Source organism: Alnus glutinosa, chromosome 14 (genome assembly GCF_958979055.1).
Source record: "Alnus glutinosa chromosome 14, dhAlnGlut1.1, whole genome shotgun sequence".
Taxonomy (NCBI): Eukaryota; Viridiplantae; Streptophyta; class Magnoliopsida; order Fagales; family Betulaceae; genus Alnus; species Alnus glutinosa.
The window spans coordinates 7,019,656-7,044,802 of record NC_084899.1 but is presented as its reverse complement, the minus strand read 5'-3'; the positions used below and the strand labels follow the sequence as shown (position 1 = coordinate 7,044,802).

The following is a 25,147-nucleotide window of genomic DNA, read 5'->3' as shown; positions in this document are numbered from 1 at the left end:
GAAAGGTTCACGCACCTACCAAACAAAGAATAGGAAATTATTATGTGAACAACGACTTGAAGAATCTCTTTTCTTTTTTTTCTTTTTTAAAGATAACGACTTGAAGAATCTCATTGGCAAACAATTCGTTTTTCTCATTGTCTATGGATAAGGCCCGTCATTCTTACAACTTTATTACCTTTTAAATCCTTTGTGAATGAAATAAATAAATTCAGAAACAAATGTATAAATCCCCCTATACATGTCCTAAATCTATGAAAGTACCTCGAAATGCTTATTATTCATCATTTTATCGTACTTTAAAATAGTTTCAAATGTTGTCACTTATTGAATTATCGGTGGCCAAAACGGTTAAGTTTCTTTCCCTTGGCTGGCTATGATCTTAACTATCTTCTCCAAAATAGGTCCATCCACCCACTTTAGTCCAAAAATATGGGTCTACCTTTAGTAAGGTCTCACATCCTTTTTATCCTTGAATCTTTACTCTAGGGGATAAAAATTGAGGTATTACAAAGGGGGTGAATTTAATCATTTAATTAATATTCTAATACCTCTATTTTGTGTAGAGTCAAGCTTCTCTTCAACAAGTGAAGCTTAACACCTTGAATATTTAACTGAAATGAGGGTAAATTGCGAAGTTAATGTTTGAAATCAAGACCTTTTGCTTTGACACTATGTTAAATAACTACTTATTCCAAAAGTTTAAACTTATAGAAAATGGTAAATTTAATCATTTAGTTACTATTCTCACAAACTTAGCATCCTAGAGATCCCTTGTTAAAATCCATAAGATCTCGAGTTTTCGTCTATAATTGTCAAGTAATAGGCTACCAACTTAAAGTTCTGTTGTAGTAATGCCTTGAACCAATTATATAAACCATATTATAGTAAAAGTGTTATTTGTAATTTCAAAAGGCATGTAACAATCACTCATGGTACAGTGAATTCTAAGATAAACAAGAACTAGTTTATTTATTAAATAATTAAGGGAAGACAATTAAGTGGTGAGAGTTGGAGGAAGCAAATCAGACTTGGATCCAAGAACTTTGGCCTTGGTGTCTGGGAAGAATCCTGTCCCAGGTAGCTCTGTGACCTCTCCATTTTCAGTAATGTTAATAGGATAAGTGAGCAAATGGCCAGGCAAGTCATGCTCTAGTGTCTCAGTACTGGAGTAGAGATCCCAGTAGTCTGTGGCAATCTGGTTTACTTTTTGGATACATTCCACGCTCTCTGGTTGAGTGAAGGAGTTATGTAGCATGCCTAAGTGCTCGTACCACAATGCCATTCGAAAGCCATGGATTTGGCCTCTAGCCGGATGCCTAGCGGCTAGGTGAAATGGTTGGTAGGCTCCCATGGCAATCTCTGTATCCCTCGCACCATCCATTGACCTCTGATTGATATTCGCAGATCCAATAATTATGTATTCATCATCAACTGCAAAATGCAGGCATTATCAATATTACAAATGTTTGCCATACAATGAGTCATATAGTCATATATTTGATCTAAAGGGGATGAATAGATCTTCTCGATTATATTCAAAAAAATTAAAAAGTATTTGCCAAACATTCAAGAACATCCCATATGCTACTCAATCTAGAACAAGTACATGGCGAAAATCAACAATATCATATATTTAAGATTAATGCACATACTCCAACACATAGAATGATCAATGGAAAAGTATCATATATTAAACACAAACAATTATCACTATAATCGTTTAAAGAAGAAATCTGCACACCATAGATTTCTCTTATGTGGAAAACCTAAACCAGAAAAATCACAAGACCTAGTCTAGTTCAGATGATATTTGTACTAGAAATTTACAAGTACAAGACTTAAGTTAAGGAAGGAAATCTCAACAAAGAGCGAAAGCTAGCAATATTCACTCACCAACCGAGATTGTAGAAAAAGGATAACATCTTTCTTTTACAAAAATATCTTCCATGTATAGAATAATTCACACGGGATTATGTCTCGCAATTTTTTTTGCATAAGTACCTCATGTGTAATCAATTGAATATCAAGAAATACATACAGTTTGTATAAAGTTTTCTTTAGTTGTTTCCCTTCTTCGTTTTCTATCTTTGATTTCTAACATGGTATCAAAGCGTATATGCAATCTTTAAAGGCACACTCCTCTATTTCAAGAGTATCACACAGTTCCATAGAATTACACATGTCGGTGACTAGCTCACGTGCACATTGAATGTGCTACAGTGTGAAAACTTTTGGTAGGCTGTTGTTACGGAATAATACCGATTCTGCCCAATGGGCCAACATCTTGGCCCATTAAGACCAACAACAAATTGCCGAAGCTGTCATGCCCAGAGTCGGTAATTTGCCGATTCTGCATACAAATCAAGGACGGTTAAAAACCGACCTTATGGCGACCATGAAGGATATCCCACGATCACATGGTAATTATTATTACGGAAGGTGCCCCACGATCTAGAGCCGATTGAGAACCGGTTCTAGATCGTGGAGCACGAACCACGACTCCACGATCTCAAGCCCATTAAAGACCGACTTGGCAACGAACGTGGAGCATGTATGACAATCCCACGATCTAAGTAGCCAACAAACGCTCTAGATCTGGCACGTGGTCCAATGGGAAAACCGGACCACCCTCAACATTCCATATATAAATACCTCACAACTAGACAGGTAGGGGTCGAATTGCTCATTGTGATTAAGAGTAATATACACTTAAGATAATACTAACAAAAGCATCAGAGTGGGATTGTCGGGCTCCTTCGACGCAGCTTTTTCTTTTGCAGGATAGATAGACGCTTTCTGAGGGTTCAGCAACTACCATACCAGAATCTGTTCTAACAGATTGGCACCATCTGTGGGAAACGATTAGCGAGTGTGCATCGTTTACTACGCAAAAAAAAAAAAATATATTATCTGAAATGGTACGAACCAGAGCCACGGCCTCAGGAGCAAATAACCTCTGCAACGAGGTGGGGGGCAGGTCTCATCCAAATACGGCTGAGATGGAGGCTCGAATAGCCCAAATGTCTAGGGACATGGAAGTCCTAACTCAACAAAACCTCCGTCTACAGAGGCGATTGGCGGATGGACGAGTCCCTGAAGTACCTGGAGGGCATGAAGAAGGAGAAAGCAACACCCAAGAGGAGGAAGATAGGGAGAGTAGAAGGGTCACAGAAAGAACTCAACTTGAAAACCGATCTCGGCGGGCTGAAGGAGTCGCGAACCCTCTTCCTAGTGAAGATGTGGTGAATCCTTGATATGAAGAAAGAAGGCTCAATGAGAAGTACGAAGAAAAGTATAACCAGCCGCACCTTGAAATCCAACAGAAAAGCAAGGGGAAAGTTTCTCGAGTAGACAGGCTCTTGAACAGGTCTTCCCCATTTACCGAGCATATTCTGGCAATCCAACTTCTGAAAAAATTCAAAATTCTGACCATTCAAACTTATACTGGGGTTGAAGATCCTACCGAGCACTTGGACAATTACAAGACGCATATGGATCTGCAGGGGACTCAGCAGGAGCTAGCATGCCGAGCATTCCCACTCACCCTGTCCGGTTCTGCCCGAGACTGGTTCCGGAAACTCCCACCGAGTTCCGTCACAAGTTTTGAGGACCTCAGACAGAAATTCGTAACTCAATTCCTGGTTGGATGCAAACGGAAGAAACCGTCCGGTCAACTGATGGCGATGCACCAAAAGGAAGACGAGTCTTTGAAGGATTATGTGGTCCGGTTCAATCAAGCCAAGCTCACAGTTGATAATCCAACTGAGGAAATGGTTTATGCTGCTCTTTACCAAGGATTACAGGTGGAAGGGCCTCTGATGTCTGAAATTGCTCTCAATCATCCTGAGAATTTGGCCGACCTCACGGACGTGATTGAGAAGTATGTAAACCAGGAGGAAATCCTCGCTGCTCTGAGGGAGTCCTAAAAACAGAAGATTTTGGAGGCAAGCAATCCCGAGAAGAAAGAAAAAACCCAAAAGGAGGAAAAACGGACCGAAAAAAGCAACGGAGCCTGCGAAGTATTACCAATTTTCTATAGATAAGTGGACTCCTTTGAACTCTCCCATTAACGAAGTATTGCTGGAGATCAAGAGGGACCCGCAGTACGAAAGGCCTTATCCCCACAAATTCTGCGCGTTTCATGATGCTCGAGGCCATTTCACTGAGGAGTGCAGAAATCTCAGAATCTTGATTGAGAAGTTCATCAAAAATGAAAAACTACTCCATTTCATAGTAGACAACCAGGGCCAGCCTCGGTAGAATCAAGAGTCTCGGGGGCATCAGGACCAAGAGCCGAGACACAGGGATCAATCCCCTCAGAAGCACCGGGAAAATCGTCGGGAAAGAAGAAGGGAGGAACCCCGTCGGGAGGAACCTCGACGAGACAGAAGCAGAAGCAAAAGCAGAGGGGCACGAGGTCATGACCCATGGAATGAACAGGTCATCACCGACATCCGAACCATATTCAGAGGCTTTTGCGGTGGAGGAGAAATGAGTGCTGATAGGAAGGCCTACGCTCGGCACCAGAAGCATCATGAGGTTATGACCATCGAAAGACCCTGTAAATCCCACCGAAGGGAGTCCATGGTGGTGGGGTTTTTAGATGAAGCCTATGCGGGAGTCTCGCTTCCTCATACCGATGCAATCGTGGTCACGCTGCAGGTAGCTAACCACCGAATCTTAATCGATAATGAAAGCTCGGCTGATATCCTATATTGGTCGGCTTTTCGGAACATGGAGATTAATCCGAAAAAGGTGATCCCGGCTATCTGCCCTTTGGTGGGGTTTGCCGGGGAGCAAGTCAAGCCGGTTGGGTCTATTGAACTCCCTGTAACTGCTGGGGATTATCCGACCACAAAAACTATCATGGTTAAGTTTTTGTTGATCGATAGACCCTCGGCCTACAATGCGATCCTTGGAAGAACAGCCCTCAACGATCTGAAGGCGATCACTTCCACTTCACACCTGAAGATCAAATTCCCGACCGAGAGAAGGGTTGAGGAAGTAAGGGGAGAACAGGGCGTGGCACGCCAGTGCTACAACGTAACGATGAAAGGAGCCCCTTCACGGGGTAATTGCGAGAAGAGAGGCGAGCAAAGCAATTACAACCGGGAGAACCAATTGAGGAGATGGAAGAATTTGAAGTAGGGGGTAAAGAGAGAAGAGTTAGGGTCAGATCTTTGTTGTCTCAGAGATCAAAGAATCCTTGGTAGCTTTTCTTCGAAGTAATACTGATGTGTTCGCCTGGTGCCATGATGATATGCCAGGAATTGATCCTTCGGTAATCTCACATAGGCTAAATGTCAACCCAAACTATCGACCCGTAAAGCAAAAAAGAAGAAACTTTGCTCCAGAAAGAAACCAAGCCATACATGAAGAAGTGGAGAGACTATTGAAAGCCAGTTTTATCCGAGAGGTGGACTACCCTCAATGGCTGGCCAACGTTGTCTTGGTGAAAAAGTCAAGCGGGAAATGGAGAATGTGCGTGGATTTCACCGACCTCAACAGGGCGTGCCCAAAAGATAGTTTCCCTCTCCTCCGGATGGATGTCCTAATCGACTCCACCTCGGGGCATGAGCTCCTAAGTTTTTTGGATGCATTCTCGTAGTATAATCAGATCCACATGAGTGAGCTCGATGAAGAGAAAACTTCCTTCATTACTGATCGAGGGTTATATTGCTACAATATGATGCCTTTCAGTTTGAAGAATGCCAGTGCAACCTACCAAAGGCTAGTCAACAGAATGTTCAGGGACCAGATCGGGAGGAATGTAGAAGTATATGTGGATGACATGCTAGTGGAGAGCCGGAAAGCAATCAGCCATCTGGCTGATCTCGAAGAAACTTTTAACACACTAAGGAGATATCAAATGAAGTTAAACCTGGAGAAATGTGCCTTCGGCATCTCGTCAGGTAAATTCCTGGGGTTCATGGTCTTGAGTAGAGGAATCGAGGCAAATCAAGAAAAAGTTCGAGCTGTGCTGGAAATGCAAGCTCCCTGTACAACAAAACAACTGCAGCAATTGACCTGGAGAATTGCAGCCTTAAATTGGTTCATCTCCTGATCAACGGATAAATGTTTGCCCTTCTTCAAGATACTTCGGAAGACGTTTGTTTGGAGCAACGAGTGTGAAGAGGCTTTTGGCCAGTTAAAAGAATACCTAGCCAACCCACCACTCTTGAGCTCGCCAGAAGAAGGGAAAATTTTTTACCTATACCTAGCAGTGTCGCCATTAGCTGTCAGCTCGGTCTTAGTCCGAGAAGAGTTCGGATTGCAAAAACCAGTATATTTCACCAGTAGGGTGTTACACGGAGCCGAAGGAAGGTATCCCTGGATTGAGAAGTTGGCCTTCGCCCTCATCACTTCAGCTCGGAGGTTGAGACCATACTTCCAAGCACATGCTATAAGGGTGCTCATAGAGTATCCTTTGAAGAAAGTATTGCAAAAGCCCGACCTCTTAGGTAGGTTGGTAAATTGGGCCGTGGAACTCGGAGAATTTGACCTAGAATTCCATCCGAGAACCACCATCAAGGCTCAAGTTCTGACAGACTTTATTGCAGAATTCAACAATCTCCCCGAAGGTCAAGAAACGCTTGAAAAAGAAGCGTGAATAGCGTATGTCGATGGGTCATCCATGAAGTCCCGGATAAGGAAGAAATTGCAGTGGCATTGAAATTAGACTTTCCGACCACAAACAATGAGGCAGAGTACGAAGCAGTAATAGCAAGTCTCAGCCTAGCAGAACATCTTAGGGCAAAAAACCTCGAAGTCCGGAGCGACTCACGGGTGGTTGTCGGTTACATCCAAGGTGGATCTGAGGCCAAAGGAGAAAAAATGATAAAATACCTTGCCAAGGTTTTGGGTTTCTGGGACCGCTTTGAACGAGTGGTGGTCACACATATCCCGAGAACTGAAAACGAACGAGCCGATGCACTAGCTCGGCTAGGTTCGGCAACGGACGAAAAGATTTCGGCGTTGAATTATTGGATAATCATTCTGGACAAGCCTTTTGTGGATGACCCAAGATCGGTGATGCAGATCGGTGATACCTACGAAATTCCCGAATTGGCAAGAAATGTGATTAAATATCTGAAGAATGGGCAACTGCCAAATGATAAAAAAGAAGCTTGGAAGATCCGGATGCAGTCAGCATGGTATACTCTCGTCGGTGAAATTCTATATCGCCGAGGCTATACACTCCCACTCCTGAAATACCTCTCAACGACTGAGGCCGAGTATGTATTAAAGGAAATTCATGAGGGAGTCTGCGGCAGTCACTCGGGAGGAAGAATATTAGCACACAAGGCTGTACAAGCTGGCTACTATTGGCCAACAATGAATCAAGAATCAATGGAGATGGTCCGAAGGTGTGACAAGTGCCAAAGGTTTGCGAAGTTACAAACAAACCCCCCAGCAGAACTCAGCTCGGTTTCTTCACCATGGTCGTTTGCCAAATGGGGGGTTGACATTGTAGGGCCCTTGCCCACAGGAAAAGGGAATTGCAGGTTTCTAGTGGTCGCAGTAGATTACTTCACCATTTGGGTAGAAGCGGGGCCTTTAATGACTATCACAAGCGGGGCAATCAAAAATTTCCTCTGGAAGGCAATCATATGTAGATTTGGGATACCTTACGCCTTAGTAACTGACAATGGAACGCATTTTGACTGCAAACCATTCCAGGAGTGGTGTGCCGAGCTCAAAATCTGACATTTTTCTCGTCGGTATATCACCCTCAGTCAAATGGGCAGGTCGAAGCAACAAACAAAACTCTGGTGAAGATATTAAAGAAAAAACTCCCGAAGCGTAAGGGAGGATGGGTGGAATATTTGCCGGAAGTCATGTGGTCGTACCGAACAACAACCAGCTCGGCAACTTTCGAAACTCCCTACTCACTAGCATTCGGAGTCGAAGCAGTGATCCCAGTCGAAATAGGTTCCCCGAGTTTTCGCATTCAACATTATAATCCCGGATTCAACAGTGAAGGATTAAAGCTGCACTTTGATCTTTTGGAAGAAAAACGAGAAGAAGCAAGAGTCAAAACTTCTGCTTATAAAGCAAAAGTAGCTCAGTATTATAACAAAAAAGTAAAGCCCCGATCGTTCAATACTGGTGATTGGGTGCTTCGGAGGATAACTTCGGCAGCTAAAGACCCCACAGAATGGAAATTGGGGCCAGTCTGGGAAGGACCATTCCGAGTTATTAAAAACAACCCAAAAGGAGCATACCATCTTGAAGATACAAACGGGAAGAAGCTGCAAAGACCATGGAATGCCAAGCATCTCCGGAAATATTATATGTAATCTGCTTGTTTTTAAACTTTATCGTCTATCAATAAAATGCAGATTCAGACAGCATATTAAATCCATAGACAACGTTCGCAAATTATATGACTCGAATCACGTTGAGGGGATTCGAGCCGAGACTTGAATCACGTTGAGGGGATTCAAGTCGGAGAAATTCTGAGACTTGAGCCACATTGAGGGGGTTCAAGTCGAAAAAATTCTGAGACTTGAATCACGTTGAGGGGATTCAAGTCGGAAAAATTCTGAGACTTGAGCCACGTTGAGGGGGTTCAAGTCGGAAAAATTTTGAGCGTAAAACTTAGACGGTACTAGATATACCAAAATCTACACTTAGCCAAAATTGGCTAAGTGTAAAACTTAGACGGTACTAGTACCATATATATATATATATATATATATATATATATATATATATATATATATATATATATATATAACAAAACAAAACAAAAGGTACAACACCAACATAAATTTTGTGCAAAAATGCTGAATGCCATAAATATATAAAAAAATAAAATAAAATTGCAAAGTCTTACAGAAACGCCGAAGCTTAAAAAAAAAAAAAAAAAAAAAACTAAAGTTTCTCGGTATTCAGTTCTCCGGAAACTTGAGCAGCAGAAGCCTCAATATCAACGGCCTCAGTCGAAGCGTTTAAATCCGCAGGCTCAGTAACCTCACCAACAGGTTCGGCGTCTTCACCAACCAAATCCAGGACATTGGGAATCAAGTCTCGGCCTATTCCCCTCAGCTCTAAGATAGCTTGCTCGGGAACATCCATAAAGTCAGTATTGTTCAGCTCGGCAAAATTTGGGGAATGCGTCGAAGGGTTAAGCACAAATTCTTTAAGGGAATCAAAACCCTAGCTAAATCCGTTAACCCAAGTTTGATCCCGAACCTTGGTGAATGCCAGAATTTGACTATGAAACCGATCTGCCCTCGCTTTGTAGCAAGTAGCCTTCGATTTATAGTGCTTGGACTTCTTCCAAAGCTCATGACACTTGGATTTCGCCTCTTGTAAATCTGCCTGAGCCACTTGTGAGCCCGATTCAACCTCTTTTAGCTTCTCCTCAGCGGCTTTTTGAGCATCTTCGGCATTCCGCCGAGCTTGTTCGGCAATTTTCCTTTGTACTGTCGCAGCGCTCAGATCGGCCCACAACGTTGTATTACTGCATGATGTAGCCGAATACTTCACCTCAACATTATCAGTGTGAGTCTTAAGTGCAAACATCTCACGGGTCCTCGCATCCAGCTGGGCAAATAATCCTCGGCTGGTTTTCGCGGCCGCATTTCGCCTGAGCTCGGCGTTAGCAACCAACTCATTATGTTTGGCCAATTCCGACTCTCACTCGGCAAGAAGCTTATTCAGCCTGGCCACCTCCGATTCAAGAGATTGTCTCCGAGCCAACTCGAGCTCAAGCTCGGAAATCCGCTGCTGAAGTCCGGCTATGACCGGAGCCTGGTCCAGGTGGAAACTCCTGTGCTGGTCGAACAGTACAATGGTATCCACCAATTGCTGCGGAGAAAAGAAAAGGTTAAAAAAAAAAAAGGGAGAAAGAGATCAGAATAAACTCACCATGGTCTGTAGTCGGACTAATGAAGCAATCATATCCTCGGTTGGAATGCACCCAGCGGTACTTTGCCCTAAGTAATCGGCCGGGGTCAGAGCCTGTATTGCATCCATAATCGGCCTAGCCAAGCGCTCTTCGAGTGAGGCCTCGTCATATTCGTATTCCCAGGCTGGCCTAAAAAACCCGATGGAATCGTAAGTAGACCCTGTCGTTGGCTCGACCTGATCGGTCCTAAGTTCGACAAAGGGCCTGCTACAACTCAGCTCTGCCTCCTCGACCACAGGACAAACTGAGGGCCTGTTACTTGCCCCGACGACCGCGCTATCAGCTTCGGCCCTGATGGATCCCGCATCATCACCAACCTTAGTGGCCACTTCCGGCTGCGATATTTGACGGGTCTCGACCTCGGTTTCTACCTGTGTAATCAGCAACTCGGGTAGGGCCAAACCACTTTCAGGAAGGGCAGTCTGAGCCACTTCTTCCCCAACCATGGACGGAAGAGTCACATCCTGACTCGCAGGCTGCGTACTGAGCACATCCTCATCGCGGAGCATTGGTACTCGGCCTAATGACGGGTGATGAGGCGCAGCCTCCTCCTCGGCACTCCGAAGTGAATATTCGAAGGTGACCATCGACAAGGGTTCAAAGCGAATGGGAATACCCTTAACCGCCGAACCAATTGATTTAAGATACAATCGTGCCGCCTCAATTCTTGGTTTTTTCTTAACAGGCTCCCCCGCAGGCTCTTTGCCCAACTAGGGCCTTTCTTGGGAAGCCTTTGATTTTCCCGCCAATTTCTCGGCAGCCTTCAGCTCAGCAGTTTTCTTCTCTGCCGCTTTCTTGGCTTTAGCTTCCTGCTCGGCACCGATTCATTGGGCGTCAGCAAGAAGCTTCTTGACAGTTTTTGGAGCCTTTTCCTGCTCCTTAGACTTCTTCGATCCCTCGGAAACCTTTTCCTTACCCTTCCGGGTACCAGGCACGGGATCTTCCTTCAGTTTCTAGGATTTACCCTTCCTCACCTTCAAGAAAGGAAGATCGAAAACAGGGATGTCGTAAGCAAGAATATTTCGCATATTCTCATTTGTCACGAGGTGGTCGAAGTCCAGCACTACCGACTCCTCTTCAGCGGGCGTAGCCTTCGTAAAGGCAAGCATGGCATCGACATTATCAACCTATTCATCAGTTAGCTCGGGGACTTTGGCAGCCCCAACTCTCATGCGGGCCCAGTCCCGTGGTATCCTTTGGTCCGAGGACGTTGAGGACTCAGCTCTCTCCCACTGGCCGGAGACTCTGAAGATTTGCTCCTTCCATTCTTTGTTGTTAGAATATCTCCAAGTCAGATAGATAAAGGACGGTTTCTTGCGAACGGTGAACTCTACCGTACCGTCTCTTCAAAAACCAGCTCGGTAAATTGTGAGGAACTTGGCTACAGATATCCTCTTCTAAAGCTTGATCCTTCAAAGGTCGAAAGAAGCAAACAGATATCTTCATCCTTTTGGTTTTTCCTGAGATGGAGCCACCCCTAGCTGCACTAGCAGTTCCCTGGCTATCCCTGTGAAAAGGAATCGAAATCCGGCCATCAGCATTCGCTCGGTGATTGCCACGTCTCCGCCTGCGATGGAAAGTTGATCGGGCTTCTGAAAGTGGAGAGTCACGGAGTCCGAGATATTATAGCTCTAACGGAGGCGACCTTCCTCAGAAGCCAGAATCAGAGGCCTAAACCTATTCTCACGAGGAACGAGATTCGGGCCACCACTGACGGGAGCACCATCAAAATCAAAATCCGAAGCCATAGAAATCAAACAAAAGTATGAAGGAGATCAGCCAAAAGTTTGAAGGAAGCCGGTCAATAGTTTGAAAAGGATCGAGAAATAGAAAAAGATTGGCCGGAATCCTCGCAGGAAAACTCAGAGGTTTTTTACAGAACAGTGAATGATGAAAAGTAAAAATGAGGGATGGGGGTTTATATAGTCCTTCACTAGGAAGCTGAAAAGACGTTCATTGAATGTGCCGAGTTAAAAGTTTTGTAACCGTCAGGCGTACAACTGGCCTCGAAAGACGAGCCACATGCGCGTCTCAGCGCGTGAAATAACTTCCACGGCCAAAAGTCTAACGAGCGTGACTACACACGACATGAGAAGCTCGAATCAACCTAATAATGTCCGCGCCGTGCGAGAATATGAACCGATCTGACAACAGATTCCGAATCTCATCATGACCAAAGTCATCACTTCGGATGCTTTCGTTTCCAAGGGCGCTTAAATTCAAAAAAAAAATTGAATTTCAAAATTTTGCATTGAAAAATTTCCCAGTGCTTTCCAACAAAGCGAGTTAGCATATTTCACATTTAAGCCCAGCATAATCGCGTAAGGAAATTCCTTTCACCGAGACTACTTCATGCAAAAGGAATTGGGGGGTAACTGTTACGAAATAATACCGATTCTGCCCAATGGGCCAGCATCTTGGCCCATTAAGACCAACAGCAAATTGCCGAAGTTGTCATGCCCAGAGTCGGTAATTTGCCGACTCTACATACAAATCAAGGACGGTTAAAAACCGACCTTATGGCGACCATGAAGGATATCCCACGATCACATGGTAATTATTATTATGGAAGGTGCCCCACGATCTAGAGCCGATTGAGAACCGGTTCTAGATTTTGGAGCACGAACCACGACTCCACGATCTCAAGCCCGTTAAAGACCAACTTGGCAACGAACGTGGAGCATGTACGACAATCCCACGATCCAAGTAGCCAACAAACTCTCTGGATCTGGCACGTGGTCCAATGGGAAAACCGGACCACCCTCAACATTCCATATATAAATACCTCACAACTAGACAGGTAGGGGTCGAATTGCTCATTGTGATTAAGAGTGATATACACTTAAGATAATACTAACAAAAGTATCGGAGTGGGATTGTTGGGCTCCCCTGACGCAACTTTTTCTTTTGCAGGATAAATAGACGCTTTCTGCGGATTCAGCAACTACCATACCAGAATCTGTTCTAACAGCTATATCTTGAATGTGTTGCAATTTTAGCATGGCAGTATGAAAATGTTTGTTGTTTGCATCTTGAATATGCTTTAATTTTTGCCTGGTAGTGTGAAAAGGTGTGTTCCATCTCCCTTGGTGTGAAAATTGAAAATGACAAGGAGCTAGCAAGCCACTGAGTTTTTCTTTTGAATAAATGACCAGTCTTTTAACATTCTGGTCAACAGACAGGCAAAGCACTAAATGATAGGTTGTTTACTTCCCAAAAAAAAAAAATCCTTCTTATTGTCAACTATGTTCAATGCCACACCTTCTTCTGATGATCCCAACTAGCATCTCCATTTACACCACTTTGATCATCCAGGTGTGGTGTTATTATCTCAACCTCTCATTGAGAAAAACTATTAGACATGGAGATGGGCGATTCTAATGGCTCTAGCAAGAAAAAAAAAAAAAAAAACAGCTTGGATTCATTGATGGCACACTCTTTCCACCAGTTGTTTCTTCCAATGATTTTCCACAATGGATGCATTGCAATAACATGGTAAAGTCATGGCTCCTTAACTCCATTTCAAAAGATTTAGTCTCTTAATGTTATCTATTGCGACCTAGCTCACAATACCACACTCACCGCACCACAGCACCACGCACAATACTTCGTGCAGACCAAACTCGCTCACCGCAAAATCACGTTCACGCACTAGAAGCAGGAGCGGCCGAGAATCGTCGGCAAACCAAGAGACTAACCCAGAACCATCAGGAAACGGCCGAGAATCCGAACCTCAGAGAAACGCTCAAAAACCAATGGAGAACCAACACCTTCAAGAAAACGGCCGAGAACCAACTAAGAAGCAAAACAAAAAAACTGCCGAGAAAACTATGAGAAGAATTGCGGCTTTGATACCAAGTCAAAATAGGGTTTTGGTCTGAATACCCTCATCGTGAGAGTTGCTTCCATTATATAGAGAATTACGAATGTATTACAAGGCTGAGAATTAGGACTATACAAGGTAAGAATTAATTCTACAAAATTACAATATATTCTATAGACTAAATAAGGTAGGAAATATGCTGCCTTTAACCGACTAAGCCAACAGTTGGGAATCGCTGTTAAGTCGACTAACAGTCACTGGTAACATACTTCACCAAGCAGAAGAGTTTTTGGGATGAACTATCTACACTTCAACCTAATCCCTCATGTTCCTTTAGTGCCATGAAATATGTTTTGCAGCTCCAACAGTACCTCTATGCCATGAAGTTTCCAATGGGTCATATGTTTTCGTTCACAAAGACACCCTTCTGATGGGAACTCTACCTCCTGTCTACCGAGCATAGTGCTGTAAATGAACAAAGCTACCCGTTAGCACACATTGACACGGGCTCAACTCGAGTGCGACTCGTGTATTAAACGAGCTATTCGTGGACATAAAACTATACTCGATTATTAAACGATACATACTTGTTTAAAACTCAGCTCGCTCGTTTAAAGTTCAAGAACAAACTCGTATAAGATTCAGATCGCTTATTAGTGCGACTCGATATTATTAACAATAATTTATATCTATAATAAGTTATAACATAAAATGCCTTCAATGCCTTCCCTCACAATTTCTTTCTTTTTCCTTTTTTAATCAATCTAGTCTTGTCAATATAGAAACCACATTTTTTTTTTGCAATATTTTATACCAACATTTTTTTTTTACGATATTTTATCCCATACATGTATTTTTCATAGTATGTATGCCCGCACCACAACTAAATCACTAGACACAAACTCACCCACAACACATGATACTAACACTACTAACCCTCAACGACTCAATATATGACACGATCCACCTTTTCTTTTTAATAGGCTATTAAAAGTCATGCTCATATTTACTAGTAATAGTTTTATTACACCTTTTTTTTTAATATATATATATATATATATATATATATATATATATATATATATATATATATATTGTTTCATTTCAAATCAAGACTAAACTAGTGTACTTTGCGCATCATAGTGGTAAGGCTACCTCATATTGTAAAGAATCCCTTTCACATTGGGAAGATATCATAAGCCTTTATCACCCAGGTATGAAGCCATGCCACATATAATCTGTATTATGCAAGGCAATATACCTTGCTACGAAGTGTTGAGATTTGCGCCTGTCAGACTTAATTCACCGAGCCTCGCGTTTCTCAGAAATTAGACCCAATGTCCCACTTTCCATAGTACTCCAATTGCACGTCTTTTCTGTCTTTCTTCTTGTTTCTAAGAAGGCACTTCTTCATTCTTTCTTGTTTCATTTGTTGAGAAGAGGCTCTCATGGAACACACTTGCACAGCACGCCAACAAAGTTTTTGGGGCTGGTCTTGCATAACACTTGTTACATGGTCTTGTTGTGAAGAGGGATATTGTTAGTGGGTTTTCGAGGATGTTGGTGGTGGTTGCGCCACCGCACGGTGGTCTTCAGCCACAAAGCAAGTTGGGGCAGCCGTTACACGCGTTTGCCCGCCTTTGGGTTGTGTTATTGTGTCGTTTGGGGATTGGAGATGGTTGATTTGGTTGTGGGGCTACCAATCTTTATATATATATATATATATATATATATATATATATATATATATATATATATATATATATATATATCGAGTCGAGTGCTCGATAAGGCACTCAGCTCGCCTGATAGGCGAGTATAAATGAGACGAGCTCACATAGGCAATACTGGCTCGTTTATAGCCTTAACCGAGCATATGCTTTGGTCCTTCAGGAGGAATGACATCATAGTATTTCTGTCCCATCTATTATTTAAGGCGTGGCCGTGGCAACTAAAAGTGGTCCCCCACCATGGAAGGACAATTGTTAGGTTCACCCAAGAAGAATCGACTGAAGTGCAATCATTGTGGTCAGAAGGGCCACACCATTGATCATTGATATAATCTCTATAGTTTCCCACCAGGCTACTGCAATACAAATCCTGGTACCAAGTCACAACCTCATGCCTATCACGCATCTTGCACTAATGATCGACCATCTACCAAAATCTCCCCTTTACCTTGAGCAATGTGAAAAACTTCTTGCCATCCTCAATAGTGCCAAACAACCTAAGCCAATGGCCAATGAAGTAGGTAGGGTTGGCAATTTTTGACACGACCCGCGAACCCGACACGGAAAAATAGGGTTTGGGTTTATTGTAATCGGGTTCGGGTCGTAATCGGGTCAACCCGATTAAAATCGTGTCTGGCGGGTCAACCCGCGGCGGGTTGACCCGCCAGACACGATTAGACCCGTTTTTTTTTTTTTTTTTTTCACAAAAAATAAAAAGAAAAGAGGAAGAAAATGGGTTCCTGAGAAAGAGCTTGAATTGGGAGAATGTGACCCGGTCGGGCCCGACTGTTCAGGGAATCGGGTTGTCGCCGGAGTTTTTGTTCGCGAGCTTCGAATCAGCTCAGAGGAATTCGAATTCGATTATGGTTTATGATTTGCAGAGCTTGAGTCCGGCGGCCGAGATCAGTCACTGTGAGATTTACGGTGCTGATATTGACTCGGTGATACCGGCCACAAAACTGAATTGGGTTTCGGGTTTCTGGGTCTCAAAGCGGGCCTTCAGGAGTATTTGGCAACATCAAGTTCTGGTATTTAAGGTCTGGAAATGTGGTATGGGAGGTCAAGGAGAAAGTCGATTGCTTTTCGGATGTATCGGTCTTATCGGGGATGTTCAAGGTCGGCGTGAACTCCGACGAGGTTTTCTTCGCAAATTTGCGCAACCTGGGGGCTGAGAATTCGTGGGTTTGTCTTGGGGATGGGAGGAAAGTTGTGAATGGGGGGAAGAAGGAAGGAGTTGGGAGCTGAGCCATGGGAAATTGGGAATCAAGTGTTTTGCAGTAAGGGAGGGGGGATATAGAGATGTGGACAGAGGTGATGATGATGATGGGGCATTCGGGTCGTGTTCGGGTTACCCGATTATTAATTGGGTCGTGTTCGGGTCGCATGTCACAACCCGATTAATAATCGGGTCGGGCTCGTGTCAGACCCGTTTATGTAATCGGGTCGGTCGGGTTGACACGAACCCGACCCGTAAACCCGAATTGCCCACCCTAGAAGTAGGTAGTACTAAATCATCCCTTCCAAGTCATCTCTCTCTTCCAAATCTACACATTGAATCCTTGATAGTGGTGCCACTAACCACATGGTTAGTGCTCCCACTGCTTTGACCCATTCTATCCTTGTTCATAACCACACAGCACAATTACCTGATGGGTACTATGCATCAGTTACCCACATTGGAACCATTCGCTTTTCATCCTCTTTAGTATTAACTAATGTCATTTGTAATCCAACCTTCTATTTTAACTTGATATCTACGTGTCGGCTATGCAAAACTCTCCATTACTTAATTATCTTTTATGCTGATTACTGTGTCATCCAGGATCTTAGTTTGATGAAGATGATTGGGATGGAAATTGAGCAAAATGGCTTATACAACTTCACCAAGATGGAGACCGCTAGATGTTAAGTGATGAGATCCACCTCCCAACTTTGTCTTCGCCGACTAGGACATCTCTCAAATAAAATATTGTCCCTTCTTTCTAATATATTCCATAATTTTCTTGTTCTTAAATATGCCTTGTTTGTCCTCTAGCTAAACAAACACACATTCCTTTTGCCCAAAGCTCCATTTTCATCACACAATCATTTGAATTATTATATGTCGATATTTGGGGTAGTTACCGTGTCCCATCTACCATTGGAGCTCATTATTTTCTAGCTATTATGGATGACTACATTTGGTGTACATGGGTCTATCTCATCCGCCATAAGTCAAAAATTCGACCCGTTTTATAGTCATTCATCCATCTTGTTGAGAATGATATCTCAACCAAAGTTAAAATCATATGTAGTGATAATGACCCCAAATTTGATATCCTTTCTTTTAACTTTGATAAAGGTGTCATTCATCAAACTATTTGCGTCTTTACTCTACAATATAATGGATTAGTTGAACGCAAACATCTGCGCCTTCTAAATGTATCCCAATCCCTACTTTTCAAGTAAACATGCCTATCCAATTTTGGGGAGATGCCATTATGACCGCTACCTATTTAATCATCTGAATTAGCGATGGTGCGTTCCTCAGGTACACCTGATTCCCCACATCACTTTTCATCTTATTTTCGGTTGTCTCTTACCCACCGTGCTTTTGCAACTACTTTTTCCCTTGTATAAGAGCAAGATTCTTTCACAGGCTAGGCAAGATCCCAAGTGGCGTGATGCCATGCACACTAAAATTGATGCTCTTGAGACCACTTACACTTGGTCTCTCACTCATTTGCCTCATGAGAAGAAACTCATTGGTTGTAAATGGTATACAAAGTCAAATGCAACCCTGATGGTTATGTTGAATAGTATAGAGCTTGCCTGGTGGCGAAACGATATAATCAAAGGGAAATTCTTAACTCTACCGAAACTTTTACCCATGTGGCTAAAATGGTCACTGTTTGCACCCTCTTTGCCCTTGCTGCATCTAGTTAGCACCTTCATCAACTTGATGTCAACAATGCCTCCATGGCTATCAGTCTAAAGATGTTTATATGCAACTTCTATATGGATTTGGGCAAAAATGGTAGACTAGATTTTGCAAGATTCACATATCATTATATGGCCTCAAACAAGCATCATGAAAATGGTATGTCAAACTCTCTTCAACTCTTCTCATTGCAGGGTACAATCAATCCAAAGCAGACTACCCATTGTTTATCTGACTCCATAAGGATGGCATAACAATAGTTTTTGTGTATGTAGATGACATCATTGCGACATGAAGCGACTTAAAACCAATTCAATAACTCGAGACCTACTTGGGCAATTTCTTCAAGGTCAAATACCTTGGTATGCTGAAATGTTTCTTGGGGGAATAGAGGTGGCCCATTCCGCAAGAGGTATTTTGCTCTTTTAGAGAAAATATGCATTAGAAATATTTGAAGAAACAAGCTTTCTTGGTGCCAATTCATCCAGTTTTCCCATGGAATAGAATTTAGCACTCAGCGAACAAGATGGAGAACTTCTAGTAGACCTTCCCTCCTATTGTCAACGAGTTGGGAAGTTAATATTGTGGTATCTTAAGCAATCACAAGTTAGGAGATCTTCTTATCAACAACTAGTAATAAGCAATTACATGCTTTCTAGTGACGCATACTGGGCATGCTATAAAGATATTTGACGCTTAGTCATTGGATATTGTATACTCCATGGAAGTTCATTGATTTCTTGTTAAATGAAGAAACAAACAATAATATCTCGTTCTTCAGCTGAAGCATAATACATAGCTATGTCTTCAACCTGTTGTGAAATTACCTAGCTGAAGCAACTATTGTCAAACCTTCATATCTTGTTTCCACAACCAACAAAATTGTATTGTGACAACAAAGCAGCCATTCACATCGCTTCCAATCATGTCTTCCATGAAAGGACAAAACATATAGAGATTGACTGTCACCTCATTCGGAAAAACCTACAGAATGACACAATCAAACTTTCCACATGCCTACCAATTAGCAATATGCCGATCTATTTACTAAAGTGCTAGGTTCGACACAATTTCATCACCTACTTGACAAGTTGGGTGTCACGAATATTCACTCCAATTTGAGGGGGAGTGTTAAGAAAGTAAATCTAAACAAAGAAGGAAAGGCAAAGCAATGTTCACTCACCTACCACAAATCAACTAAGAAAGGAAGCTCCAATAAGAAATTATGTCGCTCGCCTACTGAGCTTCCAGGAAAGGATATCATCTTCATTTTAAAAAAATATCTTCCATGTATAGAATAATTCACACGAGACTATGTCTCCCAATTTTCTCGTATAAATACGCCATCATATAATCGACTAGATATCACGAAATACATACAGTTTGTACTAATTTTTTCTTTAGTTGTATACCTTCTTCGTTTTCTATCTCTGATTTTTAACAACTTGCAAGGCTAGCATAGAGACTTATGGACTGACTCAACACCTAGAGACACATATTATATACCCACATTTCCTTGTTCACTTATCAATACAACCATGATCCTCATCCATTTTGTTCGTTGATATCACATGTTGACTCTTCAACAAGCTCTACACGTTGTCTGAATAATATCTTTGGATTTCACACAATAATGTAGAACACATTTAATGATGTTTTGTAGTTTTGTGGGTCACCTTTAACAAGGTTTTCTAGGAGACATGATGATAAGCAATGAAAGATCACTCATTAGTTTTTCATTTCACTAATTCACTTAATGATTTTCTTTTCATATCACAATTTCTCTAACTTCTCTTTCAAAGAATATTCAAGGCTCTTTCTATTTCTTACTCAAACTCTAAGGAAATGTGAAGAGAAGTCTTTAAATAGCCTTTTGTATAAATTGTGAGAATGATATAAATTTTTAGAAATTTGTGAAAAACATTAAAACTGCATGAGAGTTTTCAAATTCTTGCCGGTAGATTCAAACATGCTATTGCCATTCAAACAAGCTTACTTGCAAAATTTAGTTTGAGTTTTAACGACCTTCAAACAAGATTTAAATATAATAGAATTGAGATCTACTAGTGAAGAAGTTGTCTTCTCTGAGAAGCCAACATGCTCCCAGCCTCGGAGGAGGGAAGAATTCTCCTCCCCCCATCTCCTGGCATCTCCACCACTAGTCTTTTTAGACTGATTTATCCTTTATTGATTTTTGCTTAGATTTTTGGAGGTCAAATTTACATTCATCCATCCACCTCTGTCTTCCATGTGTCTTCTCCCCACCTTCACCTGTCTGATCTCTTCCACTATATGGCTCATGTAGATGCAGGTGAACCACACGCGCCACCACTACCATGGGTCTCTTGTAACATATCCATGTCCCTTTGGATCTTCTTCAGATTTGAGATTCAACAAAATTCGATTTAATTGGGCTTCAGACTCACCATCTCAAAAGGAGATCCCGCCACTGTTCTATATATTCCTCTTAGTCTCTCCAGTTACCTTGGAAGCTGGTCAAGAGCTAAGTTTTATGGGGTTCTCTCGTTAGTACTCCTCGTGGTTTTTTCCATCATGAGCCGCAATCCCCAGCTTTGCTAGCTAACCATCTCAAAAGGAGATTCCGCCACTGTTCTATATATTCCTCTTAGTCTCTCCAGTTTCCTCGGAAGCTTGTTAGGAGTTAAGTTTTATCAGGTTCTCTCGTTAGTACTTCTCATGGTATTTTCCATCATGAGCCGCAATCCCCAACTTTGTTAGCTGCATTCCCGCTCGACTTCCACCTTCATGGTTTCCCTCTAGAGCAGTGAGGTGCTAGATGTCTTTTGATTTGCTTTTATTTTGTTCTATTTTTTTCCCTGGTTTTTGTTGTTGTACGTTATGTTTGTTGCTTGTAGTTTGTTTCTTCTATTGTACTTATATATATAGAATTGAGATCTACTTTTTGGGTCATATTTGAACAACATATTGAACACACTTCTAAAGATTCAATATATATGCCATCCAAATTTTACCATTCCATTCGAACGAGATTTTGAATGCATTTATAACAAAACAATATGTTACTTCTATTTGAGCTTCTTGTTGAATGACATATCAAAGATTTTGAACAATGTTTTCAGGTTAAGCTACTTGTCCATTTGAATGAGTTGAATGAGATAATCTATGTTGTCTACTTATTAAACTTTTGGGAAAAGGTAAATTTAAACATTTGACTAATACTTTAACACCCTTCTTCACGTGTGGGACCAGACAACACGTGAACTATTTTGATTGAAATGGGGAATAAATGACAGAAATAATGTTTAAACTCATGATTTTTGCTTTAATATCATAATAAATCACTACTTATCCTAAAAACTTAAGTTTAAGAAGATAACAACAAGGATTAGAAAAATGACCGAGCTTTCTCAAGAACATGGGAGGCTCTATTCGTGATCCTCTATATATATTGAAAAGAAATACAAATGGTAAGTTGGAACATAGAAGTATTTGGATCTTTCCAAGCATAAGTAAATCTTCCTAAACCAAATCTTCTCTTATGAATGCAGTGAAAGGGTGAAGCTCTCTTAACGTGGCTTAAGATACTTTTAGTTTCGAAGCTTGTCACATACAGGTCGTGATGGTGTTTTCAGAGAAAGTGCAATGATTCTCCTTCCATGAACAACAAGACTCCTTAGACTTAAGAGTTAGATTAAGTGTTTTTATCTTTTGGAATATGTTAATACAATATGGAGTTAACATAAAATTACACTAAAAACATGAATGTAAATTTATATGCATTGAAATTTTCTTTAGCATTCTTCAATCTAAAACCCAAATGAATGACTTAGGTAATAAGGAATTCTAAGATTTTTAACCAAACAACATAAACAAAAAGAAAAAAAAAGAAAAAATTGATAAACCAATTTACCTATCATCATCTTAGCATGAACATAGATCATGAAGCGCCTGGCTTGCTGAGCTCTACTGTAATCTGTATCATGTTCTGGTTTCTCTGAAGGTTCATATTCTCCACTTCTCTTGCTCTCTCGATTCCCAAGGCAAAAGAATGTCAAATAGTCCTTCGGGCTTGCCTTAAGCCCCTTGGTTTGGAGGGCCTGAACTATGTCTTTGTACATCATCTCCATTGTCCTCTTTTGCCAGTTTAATATTTGCTGCACTGATGCACTCTTTGGGATTCCCTCTGGCCACATCGGCATGACAACATAGACGCTAAATCTTTCTCCTGCCTCAATCTTACTAACAATCTTTAGTGACAATTCCTTTGGAATAAGATGCACAGCACCAATATCCTCAACCTTGAGGTCATGTGAATCCCAGCAGAATGAGCTTCCAAGAAAATACTGATTTTCGATGTATATGAAACTCTTTGCTCGTCTAATGGCATTGATGTATGCATCCTGAATGCTTCTGTCAATTACATTATCCTTCCAAGTGACCAGACCTGCCCTGAATGCAGCCCCGGGAGCATTAGGGAAGCCGAAGGCGGCTCCTCCGTCGATTGATCGAAACAATTGAACATTCCATGTTTCATGGTCTTCTGGATACATCACTGGAGATGGGGCTATGAATACATCATCTAGTTCTCTTAATTGAATAAGCAAATCCTTCATGCCCTGTTTTCTCCATCTCTGCTCAAAATTGAATAAAACATCCCAGGCAATAGGTCCTTCTAACCGGCAATGAATGTCATGCCAAGGTTCCCTAGGTCCACCTTTCTTAATCAAGGCACCAGCAAAGTTGGGCTGATGAAAATCATCATGGTGAGCTGTGTTTAGAGTGCTGAAAATGGAATGAAAGGGAGTGTCATATCTCCCATCACAGAGATCAATACCTCCAATAAAGCTCACAATCCTCCTCTTTTCAAATTTTGTATTGGGCATCTCACTGTCCACCACCACAATCTTCTGGTGATGAGTGAACATGGTGGAAACCTCCAAGTCTTGGACAATGCTTTCGCTGTTGTCAGGATTCCGGGGGCATAAAACGCAGTGGACTCCAGTGTCATTGAAATAATTTCCTGTATCTTCATCATGAGTAGCCATTACTCCATCTTTCTTTAGCAACTTCACAGAAGTTCTGTCATCCCAAACAAGCATTAGGACCCTCACCCCTTCACTTGCCTTCTTTTTGAGAAGCTCCCCAAGGGTCAACTCTCCTCCAGGCTTTTGTCTTCTCAAGTCCCTTACCAAGGTGATCTTAGTATATACAGACCATCCAGTAATGTATATCAAATGCTTTGCTTTAGAAATGGCATCAAAAACATCTTCCCAGCAACTGTGTGGCTCATAATACTTACCCCCAGCAAGAGGAATTTTTGGGATAAATTTGTCTGGGATATGAGCATCTTGGTAAAGAGTAACTCTGCAACCATTTCTCTGTGTAAAGAATGTGTAAGGAACTCCTGGGAATTTATGACTTCTAATCCCTCTAGACCAGCTAAATTCTCTGGTGGCATCAAAAAATTGTAACCTCACATGGATTTTAGGACCTCCATGGAGAGGTTTATGGTTGTTTTTCAAGATCTTAAGCCATCTGTCTACTTCTTCTCCATTTACTAATTCCTCAACAGGCATATAAGCCCTGCCGATTTCCCTTGCTCCAATGTGATTGCCTTCTTTGATAGAGAAAATAATACAAGAAGTCTTGTGAGCGCAGTATATGTGGAAAGACTCGGACCATTGGGGATTAGAGTGTTCATTTTCTACCAGTCTAGTACGGGCAACTCTAGCATTATTCCCTATATCCATCGTTGCATAGAGTTTGGAAGCACCTTTTCCAAACCTTTTAGTTTCTGTGTTTTCCATTAGCTGCAGGAAAAATCATTGACCAAATGAGTTTAGCCAAATATATAGGTATTAAATCAATTCTTGGCATGAAAATAAAAGGCTTCTCATTTTGGCAAGAAGCATGGAAGAGGAAATGAGAGTTTAAGGGCTCGTTTGCTTAACGCTTTTCAAGGGGTGTTTTTTACTTTTTGATTGTGAAGTGACATAAAAGTGAAAGTATTTTTGAGAATTTTGTGTGTTGAGTAATTTGTTAATGCTTTTGCTTTTTTGCTAGAAAACTGTCCTAATTAAAAGGCGTTAGCAAACGCGCGAGTCTTTTTCATGGTCGTAGTTTATGCAGTTCTAGAACTCCACCTTTACTTTTCTTTACTAGTATTCTTGACAATCAAACGGATGAAAGGAAATAAACAGAAGAATGCAAAATTAGTACCAGCACAAAGTGCTTTTAAACTATTTTCATTAAAATTAAAATTTCCAACATTATGTCTATCATGTTAGAGAGAGAGAGAGAGAGAGAGAGAGAGAGAGAGAGAGAGAAGTCCAATATAAAATAGCCTTAACTTTTTCTTTTTCTTTTGGATGAATAACCTTTTGTTTCAACTTTTTAAACATACCCCAGATAGGAAAACAAAAATTCAAAAAAGAAAAAGGGAAAGGGTAAGATAATTCATATAATTCTATACTTTGGAGAAAAATATTGAAAGTACCTTGCAGATGAAAATGCAGCAACCTTTGCCAGAAAGCGTATCAACCTCATAGATTGTAGCGTGAAGTGTCCCATGCAGCAGTACTTCCGCCATCAATCTGCTTATTTTTCTTAACCAGACAGACCAGACCTCCTTGGCTGCAACCAAAAGAATTAAACTAAACAAAAACTTTAAAACCCAAGTACAAGCTAGGAAGAAGGAGATGAAGCAGATCATGAATTTAACAAGTCAATAACATTGACTTGATGACAGGAAAGCCAGCTCATTTCCTAAACTT

At 41.5% G+C, this 25,147-nt stretch overlaps 1 protein-coding gene across 1 annotated transcript; it reads right to left on the bottom strand.

Annotated features, from left to right (window-relative positions):
- Positions 1–859: 859 nt before the first annotated feature.
- LOC133857770 (phospholipase D alpha 1-like) lies at positions 860–25,131 on the bottom strand. Its single transcript, XM_062293114.1, has 3 exons — positions 24,871–25,131; positions 22,285–24,184; positions 860–1,434 (listed from the first exon to the last, which is right to left on the bottom strand). Exons 1-3 carry the CDS (start codon positions 25,084–25,086, stop codon positions 998–1,000), a joined length of 2,553 nt encoding a protein of 850 aa, XP_062149098.1. The 5' UTR covers positions 25,087–25,131; the 3' UTR covers positions 860–997.
- Between the last annotated feature and the right edge of the window lie 16 nt (positions 25,132–25,147).